This window comes from Piliocolobus tephrosceles, chromosome 21, assembly GCF_002776525.5.
Source record: "Piliocolobus tephrosceles isolate RC106 chromosome 21, ASM277652v3, whole genome shotgun sequence".
Classification (NCBI taxonomy): Eukaryota; Metazoa; Chordata; class Mammalia; order Primates; family Cercopithecidae; genus Piliocolobus; species Piliocolobus tephrosceles.
In genome coordinates, this window is record NC_045454.1 from 49,876,280 (window position 1) to 49,898,102 (window position 21,823).

The following is a 21,823-nucleotide window of genomic DNA, read 5'->3' on the forward strand; positions in this document are numbered from 1 at the left end:
CTTTTGTATTTTTAGTAGAGAAGTGGTTTTCGCCATGTTGGTCAAGCTGCTCTTGAACTTCTGACCTCTAGTGATCCGCCTGTCCCCGCCTCTCACGGCGCTGGGATTACAGGCGTGAGCAAACGCGCCCGCGGAGAGTTTTAAAGAACACAAGGCGCACCTGGTGGGGTCCGGCCTCCTCGGGCCTCGGCGCCTGGTCTCCGGATCTCCAGGTCTCTGGACCCCAGGCGTCCGCGCCCACGCGGGACAGCACGGTGACGTCAAACACGCGGGTCCCGTCCCCACGCAGGACTCTGCCCCATGGGACTCCTCGCCCTTCCCCTCCTCCTCGCACGAGAGGCCGCTCTGAGGGGAAACTGAGTATGGAGTTCCCGCGCAGTCAGGGAGGAGGACGCCGCGCCCTCCCCGAACCGGAGTGAGTTCGCCCAGGTCCGCGTGTCCCCGGCTGGAGGGTCAGCCACCCGTGTTGTCGACGCGCCCGTCACTCAGGGGAGAACTATGCAATCAGGACAGGCAGGGGCGGGGCCCAGGGAACTGTCCAATCAGAGACGTTAAGCCGAAGTGGAGCCCTGCCCAATCAAGGGCGCTAGGGGGACGGACTGGGCAACTCTCCAATCAGGGGGTGCGGAGTCGACAGTATTGTCCAATCAGAGTCGCGACTTCCCGAGATCTGTCCAATCAGGCCCTGGGGACGGAAAGCCCAGTTCCCCTCTGCCCTGTGCGCTTCCCCGCCTACCCCCGAGCGGCTCAGGTGGCCTGTGGTACTCACCTGCGCTGGCCGGGGGACCGCGGGGCGCTCGCCCCGGAGAGCCCAGGAGCGGGCGGGACATGGTGAGTGCGGGGCGCGAGCCGAGCCCGGGCCCAGGGCGAGGTGGGGCGGCAGGAACCGGCGTCCGCCCGAGTTCGCGGCCGGAGGAAGCTGAGGGAAGCGCGGGGCGGCGCAGGACGAGCGCCTGGGCCCCGGGAACGCGGTCACAGCGGCCGACCGGTAGGGCTGGGGGCAGTCTGGGGAGACAGCAGGGGCGGTCAGGGACTCGAGGGGTAGTTTCTGGGGACAGTAGAGGTCAGGAGTGTGGGGGGAGCTTGTGGGGACAGCAGAGGTGGTCAGGGGCTTGGGGCAGTTTAAGTGGGCAGTGGAGGTTTAAGGGGCACTGGGGCAGTTTGCGGGGACAGTAGAGGCGGCGAGGGACTCAAGGGCAGTTTGGGGAGAGTGGAGGAGGGGAGGGGCAGTTTGCGGGAACAGACTTGTTCAGGGGCTCGGCGGCACTTTGGGAGCTCAGTAGAGGGCAGTCAGGCTCAAGGGCAGATTGGGGGCCAATAGCAGCGGTCAGGAAGTCGGGGGGCGTTTGGGGGGGGCAGTAGAGGCCGTCAGGGGTGAGAAGGGGGCAGTTTTGGGGAACAGAGGTGATCAGGGGCTCGAAGGCAGTTTAGGGGGACAATAGTTGCAGTCGGGAGATTGGGGGCAGCTCGAGGGGACAGCAGAAGCGGTCAGGGGCTCGGGCACTTTGGGGGTCAGTAGAGGCGGTCAGGGGCTTGAGGGCAGTTTGGGGGGACAGTAGAGGCAGTCAGGGGCTCCGGGAGAGTTTGAGGAGAGGGCAGGGGCCGTCAGGGGCTTGGCGGTCAGTTTGGGAAGGTCTGCCAAGGAGGAGGTGGTGCCCTGTAAAAAATAAAATCCTGGGCCGGGCGCGGTGGCTCACCCCTGTAATCCCAGCATTTTGGGAGGCCGAGGCGGGTGGATCACCTGAGGTCAGAAGTTCCAGACCAGCCTGTCCAACATGACGAAACCCCGTCTGTACTAAAAATACAAAAACTAGCCGGGCGTGGTGGCAGCGCCTGTGGTCCCAGCTACTCGGGAGGCTGAGGCAGGAGAATGGCGTGAACCCGGGAGGCGGAGCTTGCAGTGAGCCGAGATCGCGCCACTGCACTCCAGCCTGGCGACAGAGCGAAACTTCGTCTCAAAAACCAAAACCAAATATATATATATATAATATATGTAATATATAATATAAAATATGTAATATACACACATATATACACACACATATATATACACACACACATATATATACATATACACACACATATATACACACACATATATATATATCTCCTGGCTAGAGAAGGAGAGAGAAAAATAGGAATAAGCCCCAGCCTCAGAAACCTGCCCGCTCTCAAAATCAACCAGGAAAAGGCTTTACTTTCATAAACAAGAAAGGGTTTGGAGGAACTTTTTAGGGGACAAGCAGAAAGGGGGTTGACAGTAAATGTACCTCCTCGTGGTCAGCTCGCTCAGGGGAGGTGATGGGGGGGCTCCACACTTATTGCTTGCTCAGACTCAGGGGGGGCCACTCAAAGTTCAGGGACCTGTGGAGAGGACAGAAGGCTGAGTAAAGTTTGGGGAAGAAAGGGGACGCTGTGGTTAAGCCTGTGTCAACCCAAACATAGTAAGGGAACTTTTATGAAAAAGGATTATTGCAAGGTATTGGGGGAGGGGGAGAAAGGGGCTGTTGCAATAGGGAGAAGAGTTAGTTGGATTAGGGGAAGGGGAGTAATGCCAGAGGCTTGGGGTTCTGTTGCAGTGGGGTGGGGGTATAAGCAGCAGGGACGTGGGGACTGTTGATGATTGGGCTGGGGGACTAATGCCATAGGCACAGGGAGACAGTTGCAGGGGGAGAGCTCTGTGACCATCAAGTATGCAGGCATCTGAAGAGTTGGCTAGGCCTGGCGCAGTGGCTCATGCCTGTACTCCCGGCACTTTGGGAGGCTGAGGCGGGTGGATCACCTGAGGTCGGGAGTTCAAGACCAGCCTGGCCAACATGGTGAAATCCCATCTCTACTAAAAAATACAGAAATTAGCTGGCATGGTAGTGTGTGCCTGTAATCCCAGCTGCTTGGCAGACTGAGGCAGGGAGAATTGCTTGAATCCAGGAGGCAGAGGTTGCAGTGAGCCGTGATCACACCACTGCACTCCAGCCTGGGCCACAGAGTGAGACTCCATCTGAAAAAAAAGAGTTTGCTAAAAAAAGTTTTTCTTTTCTTTCTTTCTTTTAGTCAGGTCTTACTCTGTTGCCCAGGCTGGAATGCAGTGGTGCAATCATGGCTCACTGTAGCTTCAACCTTCTGGACTCAAGCAGGCCTCCTGCTTCAGCCTCCTGAGTAGCTGGGACTACAGGCATGCCCCACTACACCCAGCTAATTCTTAACAAAAATTTTGTAACGGCCAGGTGTGGTGGCTCACACCTGTCATCCCAGAACTTTGGGAAGCCGAGCCACGATGATGCTTGAGACCAGAAGTTTGAGACTAGTCTGGGCCATTTTTTTTTTTTTTTTTGTCCATTTTTTTTTCTTTTTTTGAGACGGAGTCTCGCTCTGTCGCCGAGGCTGGAGTGCAGTGGCCGGATCTCAGCTCACTGCAAGCTCCGCCTCCCGGGTTGACGCCATTCTCCTGCCTCAGCCTCCGAGTAGCTGGGACTACAGGCGCCCGCTACCTCGCCCGGCTAGTTTTTTGTACTTTTTAGTAGAGACGGGGTTTCACCGTGTTAGCCAGGCTGGTCTCGATCTCCTGACCTTGTGATCCGCCCGTCTCGGCCTCCCAAAGTGCTGGGATTACAGGCTTGAGCCACCGTGCCCGGCCCTAATTTTTTTTTTTTCTTGTAGAGAAAAATACGTTGCCCAGGCTGGTCTTGAACTCCTGGGCTCAAGTGATCCTTTCCCCTCGGCCTGCTAATGTGATGGGATTACAGGCGTGAGCTATTGCACCTGGCCTTGAAGCAGTTTTTGTTTTGTTTTGTTTTTGAGATGGAGTCTAGCTCTATTGCCCATGCTGAGTGCAGTAGCGTGATCTCAGCTTATTGCAACCTCTGCCTCCTGGGCTCAAGAGATTCTCCTTCCTCAGCCTCCCAAGTAGCTGGGATTACAGGTGTATGCCACCACACCCAGCTAATTTTTGTATTTTTGCATTTTTATTTTTTTTGAGACAGAGCTTCACTCTGGTTGCCCAGGCTGGAGGGCAGTGGCCCGATCTCGGCTCACCGCAACCTCTGCCTCCCAGGTTCAAGCGATTCTCCTGCCTCAGCCTCCCGAGTAGCTGGGATTACAGGCATGGGCCACTACATATGGCTAAGTTTTGTATTTTCAGTAGAGACGGGGTTTTTCCATGTTGGTCAGGCTGGTCTTGAACTCCAGACCTCAGGTGATCTGCCCGCCTTGGCCTCCCAAAGTGCTGAGATTACAGGCCTGAGCTAACGTGCCCGGCCGATGTTTGTATTTTTATTAGAGACAGAGTTTCACTGTGTTGGCCAGGCTGGTGTCGAACTCCTGACCTCGTGATCCGCCTGCCTTGGTCTCCCAAAGTGCTGGGATTACAGGCATCAGCCACCGCGCCTAACCTAGTGAATCATTTCTGAGACAAAGAATGGGACTTTGGACGGTCTGAATCTGGCCTTGTCATTTGTGTTAATCTTACCTAAGTCTTATGGGAAGGGAGGGTCCTGGCTGTGCCCAATTCCAGAGCACAGCAGGATGGGGTTCACCTTTGCTGGTTTCCAGGAGCACAGAACTGAAGTCAGTTCAACATTGTCACCTGACAGCTGCGAATAGCCTCGTCTGTGTCCAGCTCAGCACTAGTATTTCAGCTCCAGATTTTTTTTTTTTTTTTTTTTTTAAGGAGTCGTGCTCTGTCACCCAGGCTGGAGTGCTGTGGCCGGATCTCAGCTCACTGCAAGCTCTGCCTCCCAGGTTGACGCCATTCTCCTGCCTCAGCCTCCCGGGTAGCTGGGACTACAGGCGCCACCACCTCGCCCGGCTAGTTTTTTGTAGTTTTTAGTAGAGACGGGGTTTCACCGTGTTAGCCAGGGTGGTCTCGATCTCCTGACCTCGTGATCCGCCCGTCTCGGCCTCCCAAAGTGCTGGGATTACAGGCGTGAGCCACCGCGCCCGGCCTCAGCTCCAGGTTTTAATAAATGTAAAATAATGAGGCTGGGGATGTGCACCTGTGGTTCCAGCCACTTGAGAGGCTCCAGGAGGAGAATCGTTTGAGGCCACGAGTTTGAGGCTGCACCACTGCACTCCAGCCTGGGCAACAGAGCTAAACCCTGTCGCAGAAAAAAAAAAAAGAGCCGAGCGCGGTGGCTCACACCTGTAACCCTAGCACTTTGGGAGGCTGAGGTGGGCAGATCACAAGGTCAGAAGTTCAAGACCACCCTTACCGACATGGTGAAACCTCATCTCTACTAAAAATACAAAAATTAACCGGGCGTGGTGTTGCGCGCCTGTAATCCCAGCTACTTGGGAGGCCGAGGCAGGAGAATCGCTTGAACCCAGGAGGCGGACGTTGTAGTGAGCTGAGATCGCATCACTGCACTCCAGCCTGGGAGACAGAGCTAGACCCGGTCTCAAAAAAAAAGAAAAAGAATAAATGCTTTTTGTCTTTTTTTCTTGTCCTTAGCGAGGGCAGTCAGTAGTGTCTCAGATGTGTTCTCTGCCTTCTGCCACTGCCTGTGTTATTCTGCGGCTTAGCCTGAGAAGGCCGCTGTGGAAAACTCTCAAACTTGGAAAACGTTGCTTCTTCCATTAGGACGAGGGGAAAGGCGCACACACAGCCCCACGCCTTATTGTGAGGTGGGTGAAGGTGTGGATTGAAAACATTCATGAAACTAGCACCGACTTAGGCAGGGTGCAGAGTTTGTGACAACGTGTGACCCTGCTCCGTCTCCTGTTAGTATCTGTGCATCAGATGGATGCACATTCTGTAAAATGCGACCCACAGTACTGAGACCCAGAGTACAGAGAAGCGGCAATTCCAATTAGGGGACTGACAAACAATTTATCATGAGGATAATCATGAACTGATACCTGTTTTCTGCACGGGACCCGTTGTGGGATAAAAAACCTTCTAGATTAGTCTTTTAGAATCCAGCACTCACCCCTTTGTCCTTTTAACACTGAAAGTGGTGATTTGGCTGCGTTCTTATTTTTATTTTTTGAGACAGTCTCGCTCTGTCACCCAGGCTGGAGTGCAGTGGTTTGATCTCGGCTCACTGCAACCTCCGCCTCCTGGGTTCAAGCGATTCTCCTGCCTCAGTCTCCAGAGTAGCTGAGATTACAGGCGCGCCACCATGCCCGGCTAATTTTTGTATTTTTAGTAGAGACGGGTATAAGGTTAGCCGAGAGAAAGGATGAGAGAGAGACCCAAGGTCAGGCGAGGAAGTTTATTGAACCTACTGGCTGCTCCACTACAGACAGAGAGGCAAGCCTGAGCTTACAAAATGAGGGGTTTCCATGGGGGAGAGAGACCCTGGGGTTGTTTGCTGGTTAATTTTGCCCCATATTACCTTGTGACATTTATTAGGGGAGGATGTAAAGTTTGTTTATGCTTCCCATGACCTCCCCCTGTGCGGTCCGGGTGGTTTGTAATTGGGGTTTTTTTTGCTTTGTTTTTGTTTTTTTTTTGAGACGGAGTCTCACTCTGTTGCCCAGGCTGGAGTGCAGTGGCCGGATCTCAGCTCACTGCAAGCTCCGCCTCCCGGGTTGACGCCATTCTCCTGCCTCAGCCTCCCGAGTAGCTGGGACCACAGGCGCCCGTGACCTCACCCGGCTAGTTTTTTGTATTTTTTAGTAGAGACGGGGTTTCACCATGTTAGCCAGGATGGTCTCGATCTCCTGACCTCGTGATCCGCCCGTCTCGGCCTCCCAAAGTGCTGGGATTACAGGCGTGAGCCACCGCGCCTGGCTAAGTTTTATATTTTTAGTAAAGATGGGGTTTCATCATGTTGGCCAGGCTGCTCATGAACTCCTGACCTCAAGTGATCCACCCGCCTCGGCCTCCCAAAGTGCTGGGATTACAGGTGTGAGCCACCTCGCCCGGCCTTTTTTTTTTTTTTTTTGAGATAGGGTATCACTGTGTCACCCATGCTGGAGTGCAGTGGCAACATCTTTGCTCACTGCAGCCTCCACCTCCTGGGCTCAAATGATCCTCCCACCTCAGCCTCCCGAGTAGCTGGGACTCCAGGTGCACACCACCATGCCTGGCTAATTTTTGTATTTTTTGTAGAGACAGGGTTTCACCATATTGTCCAGGTTGGTCTCGAACTTCTGGGCTCAAACAGTCCTCTTGGGAGTCCTCAGTCTCCCAAAGTTCTGGGATTGTAGGCATGAGCCACCAAGCCCAGCTGCTGATAGCATTTTATTGTAGAATAGAACACATGTAGAAAACTTTTGTAAGACAATTACAGAATCAGCTGAAACATCCTAAAGTGAACAGTGTGTAATAACAGCCAGGCCTTGACATCCCATTTGAAATGATACATAATGGTAGGCTTCTCCCTCCAGTTCAGGCCAATATCCTAAATTCTTTTAGGTTTTGTTTTGTTGTTGTTAGAGACAGGGTTTTACCATGTTGCCTAGGCTGGTCTTGAACTCCTGAGCTCAAGTGATCTGCCTGCCTCAGCCTCCCAAAGTGTTGGAACTACAGGCGTGAACCACCACGCCTGGCCAGTATCCTAAATTATAAGGATATAGTCTCTTCTCTTTCTTTTTTTTTTTTTTTGAGACGGAGTCTTGCTCTATTGCCCAGCCTGGAGTGCAGTGGTGTGATCCGGGCTCACTGCAAGCTCCGCCTCCTGGGTTCACACCATTCTCCTGCCTCAGCTTCCCGAGTACCTGGGACTATAGGCGCCTGCCACCACACCCAGCTAATTTTTCTTTTCTTTTTTTTTTGTATTTCTATTAGAGACAGGGTTTCACCGTGTTAGCCAGGATGGTCTCAACCTCCTGACCTCGTGATCTGCCTGCCTTGGCCTTATTTTATTTTATCTTATTTTATTTTATTTATTTATTTTTTTGAGACGGAGTCTGGCTCTGTCTCCCAGGCTGGAGTGCAGTGGCCGGATCTCAGCTCACTGCAAGCTCCGCCTCCCGGGTTGACGCCATTCTCCTGCCTCAGCCTCCGGAGTAGCTGGGACTACAGGCACCCACCACCTCGCCCGGCTAGTTTTTTGTATTTTTAGTAGAGACGGGGTTTCACCGTGTGAGCCAGGATGGTCTCGATCTCCTGACCTCGTGATCTGCCCGTCTCAGCCTCCCAAAGTGCTGGGATTACAGGCTTGAGCCACCGCGCCCGGCCACTTATTTTATTTTTTTGAGATTGGGTCTCACTCTGTTGCCCAGGCTGGAGTGCAGTGGCACCGTCATAGTTCACCGCAGCCTTGAACCCCTGGGCTCAAGCGATCGTCCCTCCTCACCCTCCTAAGTTGCTGGGACTACAGGTGTGTGCCACCATGGCTGGTTAATTTATCATATTTTATTTTTTTTGTAGAGACGGGATCTCGCTATGTAGCCCAGGCTGGTCTCCAACTCCTGGCCCTAAGCAATCCTCCCACCTCAGCCTCTCAAAGTACTAGGATTACAGGCACGAGCCACCAGCCTTAGCTTAATGATGTTTTCACATTTTTTAGTGTTTCCTCTGCCCTGCAGATCTGAGATCTGCCATTTCTCAGTAAGTCTCCCGCACAGGCCATCATCACGCTTTGCTTCCTGTTGGGAAGGTACTCACAGCATTGAGTGTACCGCACTTTTTCATATTGTCTGTCACCTGTCACAAGAACATAAGCTCTGTGTGGCTCAGCTCCCCAGGCTGCCGGCCTCACCCCTCTTCCTGCGCACACTGGGGAGGATGGTGCCTTGCTGAAGTGGGATGTGTGGAATGTTTTAGGACTCCCTGGTCTTCGAGGAAGTGGCTGTGAACTTCACCCCAGAAGAGTGGGCATTGCTGGATCATGCTCAGAGGAGCCTGTACAGAGATGTGATGCTGGAGACCTGCAGGAACCTGGCCTCCTTAGGTAAGACTGGCATCATTCCTTTCCTGCGTCCCTGGAGAGCAGAGATACCTTGTTTTTCTTTTTATTTGAGCTCAGAATTTGAAATATGTTGGAAAAGAGACAGACATGATCCCAACCCCCATGGAACATGGAGTCAAAACGCTTCTCCCTAAAAGCAAAGTTTTGTGTATTATTGATATTTAGGTTTCCTTGATCACCAGTCTTTTGGCTGCCCACATTTTATAAGTGTAAGCACAGTATTCTGTGTCACGTTGGGGCAACGGAGGCAGCTCTGTGGTTCACCACTTAGAGTACCTGTACTGGGAAAATCAAAGTACACTGTGATAAAGTAAATCAAAGTTACACGGTGAGTAATCCATGTTTGACATGGTAATTTTGCTGCAGTTAAAACTCACACTCAGTCATCATCGGTGGTCTGGGAGGTCAAAGTGTTGGCCTGTCTTGGGGAACATTTGTTGCCCTTCACAATCCTTCCTCATCATGTGATTCTCAAGGAGTGGGTGGCGCCCACACCTGAGGGCAGCTGGGCACAGCAGAGAGGAAGGACTCCTGTAAGGGCCCTGTGCCTGTGAGCACCAGGAGAGCAGTAAGCAGCCCTTGGGCAGAGTGGGTTCTGGATAAGAAAGTTCTGTTTGGCAGTGTGGGTTAGAAACAAACCCTTCTCTGAGAAGGAGGTGTGTCCTCTCTCAGCTGCCCTGTGTGGCTTTTCCTCCATCCTCCTGCACCGTCCTCCTTCGCAGGGGAAAGCCTCTGTATTTCCTCGTATAAAAGGAGCATTTGTGCATGTGCATTTTGCCCACCAACTTCGTACTTTGCTTTTCTGATAATATTTTACTTAACATCAGTCTCCATTTCTTTGGAACTATTCTGTTTCTTAGTAAACAGGCTGCCATGTTCATCTCTTCTTTTTTTTTTGAGACAGAGTTTTACTGTTATTGCCCATTGCCCAGGTTGGAGTGTAGTGGCGCAATCTGCAACCCTCAACTCCCAGGTACAAGTGATTCTTCTGCCTTAGCCTCCCAAGTAGCTGGGATTACAGGCACGTGCTATTATGCCCGGCTAATTTTTTGCATTTTTAGTAGAGACGGGGTTTAACCATGTTGGTCAGGCTGGTTTAGAACTCCTGACCTCAGGTGGTCCACCCGGCTCGGCCTCCCAAAGTGCTGGGATTACAGGCATGAGCCTCTGTGCCTGGCACTATTCTTTTTTTGAGACAGGATCTCACTCTGTCACCCAGGCTGGAGTGCCGTGGTGCGATCATGGCCTACTGCAGCTTTGACTTCCTGGGCTCAAGTGATCCTCCCTCCTTGGCCTCCCAAGGAGCTGGGATTATAGGCACACAACACCAACACCACGCGTGGCTAATTTAAATTTTTTGTTGTTGTTCAGAGATGAGGTCTCCTTATTTTCCTATGTTGCCCAGGCTCCTCTTGAACTCCTGTGATCAAGTGATTCTCCTACCTTGGCCCCCCAGTGCTTTGGGGTTACAGGCATGAGCCACTGCTATTGCCAAATTCACAAATAGATGAGGTCATCAGAGTCTCACTTTGATAGCATGTCTATTCTTCCTTATAAACTGTGGTTACATTTTTGGATTAGTATATGAAAAGAAATCCATATGTAGTCTATTTTCTTTCCTTTATCCCAATATATTTCCCCTAAGAAATTGTGTAATTGATTGTTGCAGATTGTTGCATTTATGTTAGAACCAGTGGATCAAGTTCTCAGAGGGACGTTTTGGGGAATGGAATATCCAATGATGAAGAAATTGTAAAGTTCACAAGTGATTACTGGTCTATTTTTGGAGAAAACTGGAGATTTGGTAACACTGGAGATCAGCACCAAATCCCAGAGAGGCATTTGAGGTGAGTGGCTCAAAACCAGAGGGATGGGCCTCTCCGCACAGTGTCAGACTAACTTGCAATTAAATGAAAAGTATTGGCTGGGTGCGGTGGCTCACGCCTGTAATCCCAGCACTTTGGGAGGCTGAGGGGGGCGGATCACCTGAGGTCAATAGTTCAAAACCAGCCTGGCCAACATGGAGAAACCCCGTCTCTACTAAAAATATAAAAAATTAGCTGGGCGTGGTGGCCCATGCCTGTAATCCCTGCTACTCAGGAGACTGAGGCAGGAGAATCGCTTGAACCTGGGAGGCGGAGGTTGTGATAAGCCGAGATCGCGCCACTGCATTCCAGCTTGGGCGACGAGAGCAAAGCTCCATCTCAAAAAAAAAAAAAAAAAAGTATAAACCAACTACACAATTGTAGACTCACAGAGACTTTTTTTCTTTTTCTTTATTTTCTCTTTTTAAAAATATATTTTAATAATTACTTTTATTTATTTATTTATTTTATTTTTTAATTTATTTTTGAGATGGGGTCTCACTCTGTCACCCAGGCTGAAGTGCAGTGGCACAGATCTTGGCTCACTGCAACCTTTGCCTCCTGGGCTCGAGCAGTCCTCCCATCTCATCCTCCCAAGTAGCTGGGACCCCAGGCGCACACCACCACACCCGGCTAATTTTTTTTTTTTTTTTTTTTGAGACGGAGTCTCACTCTGTCGCCCAGGCTGGAGTGCAGTGGCCGGATCTCAGCTCACTGCAAGCTCCGCCTCCCGGGTTCATGCCATTCTCCTGCCTCAGCCTCCCGAGTAGCTGGGACTACAGGCGCCACCACCTCGCCCGGCTAGTTTTTTGTATTTTTTAGTAGAGACGGGGTTTCACTGTGTTAGCCAGGATGGTCTCGATCTCCTGACCTCGTGAACCGCCCGTCTCGGCCTCCCAAAGTGCTGGGATTACAGGCTTGAGCCACCGCGCCTGGCCACCCGGCTAATTTTTGTGTTTTTATAGAGACGGAGTTTCACCATATTGCCCAGGCTGGTATCAAACTCCTGGACTCAGCAGTCCACTAGTCTCGGCCTCCCAAAGTGCTTGGATTACAGGTGTGACCCACCGTACCTGGCCGAGACTTTACCTAAGAGACTATTTTCATAAATGTGATGTCGATGTCATGTGTCTGAAACAGGTGGAAACAATATCAGGAAACCTCATCGATAAGAAACAGTGTGGGCGGGGCACAGTGGCTCACGCCTGTAATCCCAGCACTTTGGGAGGCCGAGGCAGGTGGATCACCTGAGGTCAGGAGTTCGAGACCAGCCTGACCAACATGGGGAAACCCCATCTCTACTAAAAAAGAAAAAAAAGAATTAGCCAGGTGTGGCGGTGCATGCCTGTAATCCCAGCCACTCGGGAGGCTGAGGCAGGAGTATCACTTGAACCCGGGAGGTGGAGGTTGTGGTGAGCCAAGATTGTGCCATTGCACTTCCAGCCTGGGCAACAAGAGCAAAACTCCGTCTCAAAAAAAAAAAAAAAGCAAAAGGCCAGGTGTGGTGGCTCACACCTGTAATCCCAGCACTTTGGGAGGCTGAAGCAGGCGGATCACGAGGTCAGGAGATTGAGACCATCCTGGCTAACACGGTGAAACCTCGTCTCTACTAAAATACAAAAAATTAGCTGGGCGTGTTGGCGGGCGCCTATAGTCCCAGCTACTCCGGAGGCTGAGGCAGGAGAATGGCATGAACCCAGGAGGTGGAGGTTGCAGTGAGCCAAGATGGCGCCACTGCACCCCAGCCTGGGCGACAGGGCAAGACTCTGTCTCAAAAAAAAGAAAAAAAAAAGAAACACCATGAAATTTATGGCTGCAGTTGAGCCTTCAGCTGGAGCATTAAGCTTGTTCTCCATAGAAACCAGGCAGACAGTGCTGAAAATAGACCCATTCAGTGAAATTGGAAAATATATAATCAAAATAATCACTAAAAACCATTTATCAGTTAATCACTTATAATCATTAATGACTAGTAGTGTGCTTCCCATTTTGAACAGAAGTCAACTGGGGAGCCTCTGTGAAAGTAATGAAGGTCATCAATGTGGAGAGACCTGGAGCCAGACTGCGAACCTTCCTGTGCACAAGAGTTGCCCTACCAAAGCTCAACCCCATGAGTGCACTAAGTGTGGCAAAGCCTTCGAGAATCAACAGAGATCTCACACCAGACAGAGACTGTGTAAGGAATGTGGGCAAGCCTGTAGCTGCCTCTCCTGCCAAAGCCCTCCTATGAAAATGCAGACTATAGAGAAACCCTGTGATGGCCAGGACTCAGGGAGAGCATCTGTGACATATGTGAAAAGTTTCAGCAGTAAAAAGTCTTACGAATGTAAGAAATGTGGAAAAGCTTTCACTTGTCCCTCCTCTTTCAGGGGACATGTGAATAGTCACCATGGGCAGAAAACCCATGCATGTAAAGTATGTGGGAAGACCTTTATGTATTATTCCTACCTTACACGGCATGTAAGAACTCACACAGGGGAGAAACCCTATGAGTGTAAGGAGTGTGGGAAAGCCTTCAGCTGTCCCTCATACTTTCGAGAACATGTCAGAACACACACCGGAGAGAAACCGTATGAATGTAAGCATTGTGGAAAATCATTCAGCTGTTACTCCTCCTTTAGAGATCATGTGAGGACGCACACTGGAGAGAAACCCTGTCAGTGTAAACATTGCGGAAAAGCGTTCACTTGTTACTCATCTCTTCGAGAACACGGGAGAACGCACAGTGGAGACAAACCCTATGAATGTAAGGAATGCGGCAAAGCCTTCAGGTACCCCTCCTCTCTGCGAGCACACGTGAGAATGCACACCGGAGAGAAGCCCTATGTGTGCAAGCAGTGTGGGAAGGCCTTCGGATGTCCCACTTACTTTAGAAGACATGTGAAAACACACAGCGGGGTGAAGCCCTATGAATGTAAGGAGTGTGGGAAAGCCTACAGTTTTTCCTCCTCCCTTCGAATCCACGTGAGGACGCATACTGGAGAGAAGCCCTTTGAGTGTAAGCACTGTGGGAAAGCCTTCAGCTGTCACTCCTCCCTTCGAGAGCATGTGCGAACCCACAGCGGGGAGAAACCGTACGAATGTAATCAATGTGGGAAAGCCTTCAGCCACGCTCAGTACTTTCAAAAGCACGTGAGATCACACAGTGGAGTGAAACCCTACGAATGTCCTGAATGTGGGAAAGCCTACGGTTGTTCCTCGTCCCTTCGTGTGCACGTGAGAACACACACTGGAGAGAGACCATATGAATGCAAGCAGTGTGGGAAAACCTTCAGGTATCTCGCATCGCTGCAAGCACACGTGAGAACACACGCTGGAACGTGAATCCACGAATACAGTGGACCTGGGGGAGTGTTCAACCCTAAAACCTTGTTGTAAATGCAAGAAAACACTGGCAAGAAACTTTATTTATGTAGAGCATGTAGGAAAACCTTCTGGGATAGTGTTTATTTTGTACCTGAAAACTCCGAGTAGGAGAGAAATCTCTTAATTATGATTAATATGGTATTGCCTTTACATGCCTCAGCCTTAGTAGTGATTCCTTGTGTATAAATTTCTAGTTTATGTCTAGTTATGACTAGTGATGTAAACTTAATAAATATTCTGTTTTGTACGCTTTCAGCTATACTATGTATATTTTGTCATTTAGGACTTTAAGTAATTGTAGTTATATAAAATTTGTCTCATTTCCATTGCAATGTCTTTTGGACCTGGGGGGTGATTGTTTTTTTGTTTTCATGCACAACTTGGTGTGAGTTTAGATGAAACGTTTTTGATTCCTTTTTTTTTTTTTTTGAGACAGAGTTTTGCTGTGTTGCCCAGGCTGGAGTGCAGAGGCACGATCTTGGCTCACAGCAACCTCCACCTCCCTGGTTCAACCAATTCTCCTGCCTCAGCCTCCCAAGTAGCTGGGACTACAAGCACGTGCCATCACGTCCAGCTAATTTTTGTATTTTTAGTAGATATGGAGGTTTTGCCATGTTGGCCAGCCTGGTCGCGAACTCCTGACATCAGGTGATCTGCCCGCCTTAGCCTCCCAAAGTGTTGGGATTACAGATGTGAGCCACCGTGCCTGGCCTGATTTCCACTTTCCGTTATATTTCCAGTGTGTGATCATGAGACTGTTATTTCTTTTCCAGTCCACTATTGCAGGTACTGGAATTTGCTGTCACTCTTCCTTTCCCTTCAATCATATTTTTTTAATTAAAAGTTTTATTTTATAGAGATAGTGTCTTGCTATGTTGCCCAAGCTAGTATCGAACTCCTGGGCTCAAGCAGTCCTCTCGCCTTGGCCTTTCAAAGTGCTGGGATTACAGGCATGAGCCAGCGTGCTTGGCCTCTACTTTCTCTTTTTTTTTCTTTTCTTTTTTTCTTTCTTTTGTTTTTTTGAGATGGAGTCTTGCTGCTTCACCCAGGCTGGAGTGCAGTGGCGAGATCTTGGCTCACTGCAATCTCCACCTCCTGGCTTCAAGTGATTCTCCTGTCTCAGCCTCCTGAGTAGCTGAGATTACAGGTGTGCGCCACCATGCCCAGCTAATTTTTGCATTTTTAGTAGAGATGGGGTTTCACCATGTTGGCCAGGATGGTCTCGATCTCATGACCTCGTGATCCGCCCGCCTCAGCCTCCCAAAGTGTTGGAATTACAGGCGTGAGCCACCGCGCCGGGCCCTATTTTCGATTTTGGTTATTTCAGACTAGGAATACAGAGATGCAGAAAACCACAGCTGTGCACTGAGACCACTGACACTTGGGAGTCACTGCACTCCAGGCACAGGGACCGCCACGGACAAGCGAGTCCTCCTAGACACGCAGGAGTAGCCCCCATGGCCGACAAAAATCACATTTGTTCTGGGGACAAAAGGATGGACACATCCAGAGACATGGACACACCCACAAATCATCGCCCCCCACTCTTCAGCCCCACAGCGCCCCCCGGTCCCTCCACAATCTCCGCCATCTGTCACCTCCATACCCGGAGCATCGTCCATCGTGGGTGGGGGCCCCGCCACAGAGATGCCACTCCTCAGACCCAGAAGATGACCGCAAGCTACTGCAACGCGGGGCAGGGGTTCAGGGTGTCCGTAATCTCCCACCTCGCCCTGACTCTGAGTCCCCTTTTCTGTCGCTTGGAAAAACCACAGCAGCGGCCCTCGCAGAAGGAGGGAGCTTAGCCCGCGGCTTCCGTAATCCCAGAGGGCCCCGCGGCACGCGGCTTAAGCGGCAGAGCGCGCTGCATGCCGGGAGGAGCCTGACGGACCGGGGTTTGAGCGTCTGCTCAGCCTCCGTTTGAGGTCGCCATTTCCCACAAGCCCCCGGGGCAGGGGCCTTGCCGGGGCGGTCGTCTGGCTGGAACTGCGCGGGTGCTGAGGTGAGCTTCGGGGTCTGGTGCGGCTGTGCAGGTGCAGGCACTGCCTCTGGCCTCGGTGATTGCGAAACGGAGGGGCGGTGGGTGCGGGTGCGCCTGTGGGTGTGAGGGACCGAGGGGCGGTGGGTGTGGGTGCACCTGTGGGTATGGGGGACCGAGGGGCAGTGCATTTGGGTGCGCCTGCCGGTGTGGGGGGACCGAGGGTGGGTGTGGGTGCGCCTGCAGACGTCGGGGACAGAGAGGCAGTGGGTCGGGGGAACCTAGGGTGGGCGTGGGTGCATCTGCGCTGGCTATGGTGGGGCGCCTTTGAGGTTGGTGGTTGCGGTTGTCCTGGGGCGCCGAGGTGGCTACAAGGCTGTGGGGTGCCTGTGGCCGTAGTCGCGGGTGGCCGTGGAACATGGACCCAGCCACTCTTTTTCCGGCGCTTTCCCCTCGCAGCTGCAACTGTGCTCCCGAGAGGGTGCAGGTGCGGGTCTTTAATGAGGCTTACGGAGAAGTCGTGGAACTGGGTTGTTATGGGAGCGGAGAATCGAAACTGGCCTCAAGCCAAGTCCTCAGCTGATGCCTGAGAATTAGGACGGCCCACTCCCTCCCCTCTCCCCCCAACTAGGTAGAGTCCCCTTTGGGAGAACTGGAGTGCGCCTTTAGGTTTCAAAACCACAGCATTTCCAAAGATCTGACCCTGGGGACCTGAATAAACTCAACTCTCACAGAAGCGCTCTTGGCAGGTGCGGCCCACAAGGGCATTTCCTAACGTCAGTACAGGCAAGTTTGGGGCATGAGTCCTCCTTCCTCAGACCTTCAGTGCTTCCTAAGCATCCAAAGGTGGTAAAAGAAACGTTGCACGTTTTCTTTTCTTTTTCTTTTTTTTTTTTTTTGAGACGGAGTTTTGCTGTTGTTGCCCAGGCTGGAGTGCAGTGGCGCTATCTTGGCTCGCCGCAACCTCCGTCTCTTGGGTTCAAGCGATTCCCCTGCCTCAGCCTCCCGAGTAGCTGGGATTACAGGCACCTGCCACCACTCCTGGCTAATTTTTTGTAGAGACAGGGTTTCCCCATGTTGGTCAGGCTGGTCTTGAACTCCTGACCTCAGGTGATCCGCCCGCCTCGGCCTCCCAAAGTGCTGGGATTACAGACGTGTGATCCACTGTGCCCAACCACGTTGCACATTTTCAATTAAAGTTCAGGAGGGTTTACATTTTCTCCTAGGAAGCGAAAGCGGTTTGTTGTTTTTTATTATTTTTAATATACACACAGTAAGACTAAGCGTATTTCTATGAGTTTTCGTAAATACACATTTTTTTTTTTTGGTTTTTTTTTTGTTTGTTTTTTTTGAGACGGAGTCTGTCTCTGTCGCCCAGGCTGGAGTGCAGTGGCCGGATCTCAGCTCACTGCAAGCTCCGCCTCCCGGGTTCACGCCATTCTCCTGTCTCAGCCTCCAGAGTAGCTGGGACTACAGGCGCCTGCCACCTCGCCCGGCTAGTTTTTTTTTTTTTGTATTTTTTTTTTAGTAGAGACGGGGTTTCACCGTGTTAGCCAGAATGGTCTCGATCTCCTGACCTCGTGATCCTCCCGTCTCGGCCTCCCAAAGTGCTGGGATTACAGGCTTGAGCCACCGCGCCCGGCCCATAAATGCACATTTACACCACCAAAATAGAGAACATTCTGTCACTCCCCACATACTCTTGGGTTGCCCATCTGTACTCAGCCTTTCACCCCAACCACGGATCTGCTTTAGCTACCTATATCTTTGCCTTTTCCAGAATGTCATGTTATGTGAAACATGTAGCTTTTTGAACCCTATTTGTAAAATTCGATGCCATATTTGTAAAATTAGCTAATTATACTTGTCATTTATTGATTGATCGAGAGACAAGGGTCACATCCTGTCACCTAGGCTGGAGTGGGAGGGGCACAGTCATAGGTCACTGCTGTCTCAAACTCTGGGCTTAAGTGATCCTCCCACCTCAGCCTCCCCAGTAGCTGGGACTCCAAGCATGCAACACCATGCCTTGCTAATTAAAAAAATTTTTTTTAGTAGAGACAAGGTCTCCTTGTGTTGCCCACACTGGCCTCGAACTCCTGAGCTCAAGCAGTCCTCCCACTTTGGCCTCCCGAAGTGCTGTGTTTACAGGCATGAGCCATGGCACCCAGCCTATTATTGTCTTGTAGAGTTCTCAGTTTAAAAACTTTTTATGGGCTCGGCACGGTGGCTCACGCCTGTAATCCCAGCATTTTGGGAGGCCAAGGCAGGCAGATCACCTGAGGTCAGGAGTTGGAGACCAGCCTGACCAATATGGAGAAACCCCGTCTCTACTAAAAATACAAAAAGTTAGCCAGGCGTGGTGGCACATGCTTGTAATCCCAGCTACTCGGAAGTCTGAGACAGGAAAATCGCTTGAACCTGGGCGCAGAGGTTGCGGTTGCCATGAGCCGAGATCGCGCCATTTCTCTCCAGCCTGGGCAACAAGAGTGAAGCTCTGTCTAAAAAAAAAAACAAAAACAAACAAAAAAAACTTTTGACAGAGCTAAGTAAAAGAGATGGCAGATAACAGGCCTTCAAAACTGAGAGGTTAAATTACTATGTTTACATCGAGATACGGGAGTTTAGGTTCAGATTCTGTTTTCCCTGTGCTTCACTTTCTTCTTTTGTATGATGGGAGGGAAGCTGGGAACAGGAGGTACAATGAGATGGTAAATGATACAATCTCCGCAATACTTAACATCAAGAAATTGACAGAATTTCATTTACTTTCGTCATTAACAAAATGCAAAGCTATCGGCCAGGGGTGGTGGCTCTCAACTTTAATCCCAGCGCTTTGGGAGGCTAAGGCGGGAGGATTACTGGAGTCCAAGAGTTCCAGACCAGCCTGGGCAACATAGTGAGACCTCATCTCTACACAGAAACTGCGCCCCCCACCACACACACACACAAAGCTGTTACATTTTTTTCTCTTTCCTATGATCCCATTTGGTGGAAGTGCAAACTTATGAAAATCATACCTTTGAAAAGCAAAAGGGGCTTTTTGGGCTTTGCAGATCATTAAAACACAAAGCTTCCATCCACTCTTAGGAAAATGCATTAAAAATTTCCCAGTTTCAGGATGTCAGATGTGCTAGGGGTCCTCAAGGCCACCCCCAGTGGCTCAGGGATTTGTTAGGGGTACTGAGGGGAACTGGTGGATGGTCAGCCTTACAGCTAAGATTTATTACAGTGCAAGGACTCAGAGCCAAATATTAGCAATGGGATGAGGCACATGGGGTGAAGCTGACGAAACCAGGCACAAGCTTCTAAGGGTCCTCCCTGGTTGGCGTCGTACAAGATGTCTTTACTGCCCGGGCAACTAATTGTAACAGCACGTGCGACTGTTTACCAACCCGAGAAGCTCAATAGAGACTCTGCCAGGGTATTTTTTATTGCCAGCTGGTTATGAAGCACTCACTGCTTGGCAAATACCAAGATTCCAGATGCCCAGAATGAAAGATGTTTTGCATAAGCCATATTGCTTGTGCAGTTTTGACACAGCTGACCTTGTAAACAGGGCTTTCAAGGGATAGCATTCAGGCCTGCTTTGCTACGTTTTTTGCAGCACAGCCTATTGGCCCCTGCTTTACAGCAAAATAATTATCAGTAGGACTGTCACAGCACGGGGGACATGGGGGAATGAGCTTGCAGGAATGATTCCAGCTATGCCCTTTAGGGGTTTTGGACTTAGTTAAAATAAAGGTCTATTTTAGAAAGTCACCTGGCTTCCTTCTTAAACTTATGTATTAATCCTGTTTCACCTGCCCTAAGTTACCAAGTGTGTGGCAGAGCACAACTCTTGCCAGTAATTTGAAGCTGCACGGACTGCCTTCCACAGCTCAGTGTCCCGATAGGTTCCACACCTGATGACATTCCCACAGGACACACAAGGTACTCCTGGAAACTGAGCTGACAATTTTCAGGGCAACCCAAGCAAGACATCCATTAGTCGGCAGTGAAGGTTCACAGACACTCAGTGCAGCCTCCCCCTGTAGGGAGAATTCTCAGTTCTGTCCAGTGAAGTGAGTTTAGTCCCTGATATCAGAGAGACTGCCTGAGGCAGTCAGTTCCACATGGTCTACTTGTCTATGAGGACAGATCATCACTTTCACCAGTGTGGCCCTCAGGGTGTTCTGCAGGGCAGGTATAGCAGCTGGGCCACGCCGGGCTTCCTGACAGCCTGTCAGGGTGGTCTAGGCTCAGCAGTCAGTGCGCATTCAAAGAATTTATGGGGGCCAGGCTCGGTGGCTCACGCCTGTAATCCAGCACTTTGAGAAGCTGAGGCAGGTGGATCACCTGAGGTCAGGAGGTTGAGACCAGCCTGACCAACATGGTGAAACCCCGTCTGTACTGAAAATACAAAATTAGCCGAGGATGGTGGCGTACGCCCATAATCCCAGCTACTTGGAAGGCCAAGGCAGGAGAATCACTTGAACCCGGGAGGTGGAGGTTGCAGTGAGCCAAGATCACGCCATTGCACTCCAGCCTGGGTGACAAGAGTGAAACTCTGTCTCAAAAAATAAATAAAATAAAATGAAAAGAACTCGGCCGGACGCGGTGGCTCAAGCCTGTAATCCCAGCACTTTGGGAGGCCGAGACGGGCGGATCACGAGGTCAGGAGATCGAGACCATCCTGGTTAACACAGTGAAACCCCGTCTCTACTAAAAAATACAAAAAACTAGCCGGGCGAGGTGGCGGGCACCTGTAGTCCCAGCTACTCGGAGGCTGAGGCGGGAGAATGGTGTAAACCCGGGAGGCAGAGCTTGCAGTGAGCTGAGATCCAGCCACTGCACTCCAGCCCGGGCGACAGAGACTCCGTCTCAAAAAAAAAAAAAAAAAGAAAAGAACTCATGGGAATTTGGAAAGCAGCACAGAGGGTTTTTCTTCAGGAGGAAGGAAGAGGTTGCAGGAAAGATTCTGAAAACTAAGATGAACACTGGCCTCTGCCCTCCCCTAGCCGCCACCTCAGATGCTTTTGGATATTTCCTCCTATTACAAAATCACTGTGTCCCATTTGGCAATCATTTCACATTTAAAAAATCATCCCTTAGTGTTATCCAGATCTTCCTTCTGGAAGGGTTGTATGGAATATGAACAAAGTTTTTCCACAGAAAAACCTTTTAATACAGTTTACTCAAAGATACAGGTTTAAAAATTGGTTGTGATAAAATCTGAAATTTTCAAAAAAATTTCAAGATGGCTTTACATAACCTCCCATCCCTTTTGTCCTGATTCAGTGAGCAGCTCAGAAAAGATCAGCCTGTTTCTGAGGGATAACTGCCTTACTAAGTTGTGCCTACCAGGAGAAGGTGAGGGAAGCAGGGTCAAACTGTCCATCCACGGTTACAAACAGCGGTGAATCCAGAAAGCCAAACACAAGCCGTCAGCAGTGAGACATCTCCCAGGTGGAGGGCTCAAGAGCCCAGTGTCAGGAATGGGTGGAGAGGTCACAGTGCCTGGGTTATGCCCTTGCCAAACTCTAATGTTTTGTGTCAATTTTTAATATTCAGATGCAAGAGCCACGTATTACAAAGGCTTCTATGTTTTCTTTTTTTTTTGAGATGGAGTCTCGCTTTGTTGCTCAGGCTGGAGTGCAGTGGCGCGATCTCGGCTCACTGCAAGCTCCGCCTCCTGGGTTCATGCCATTCTCCTGCCTCAGCCTCCCGAGTAGCTGGGACTACAGGCGCCCAGCCACGCCCAGCTAATTTTTTGTAGA

At 50.7% G+C, this 21,823-nt stretch overlaps 1 protein-coding gene across 1 annotated transcript; it reads left to right on the plus strand.

Moving 5' to 3' along the window:
* The first annotated feature begins 702 nt into the window (after nucleotides 1-702).
* On the plus strand, nucleotides 703-14,341 carry ZNF77 (zinc finger protein 77). The gene is made up of 4 exons (XM_023183722.2): nucleotides 703-831; nucleotides 8,711-8,837; nucleotides 10,525-10,702; nucleotides 12,718-14,341. Exons 1-4 carry the CDS (start codon nucleotides 829-831, stop codon nucleotides 14,042-14,044), a joined length of 1,635 nt encoding a protein of 544 aa, XP_023039490.2. The 5' UTR covers nucleotides 703-828; the 3' UTR covers nucleotides 14,045-14,341.
* Nucleotides 14,342-21,823: the final 7,482 nt, after the last annotated feature.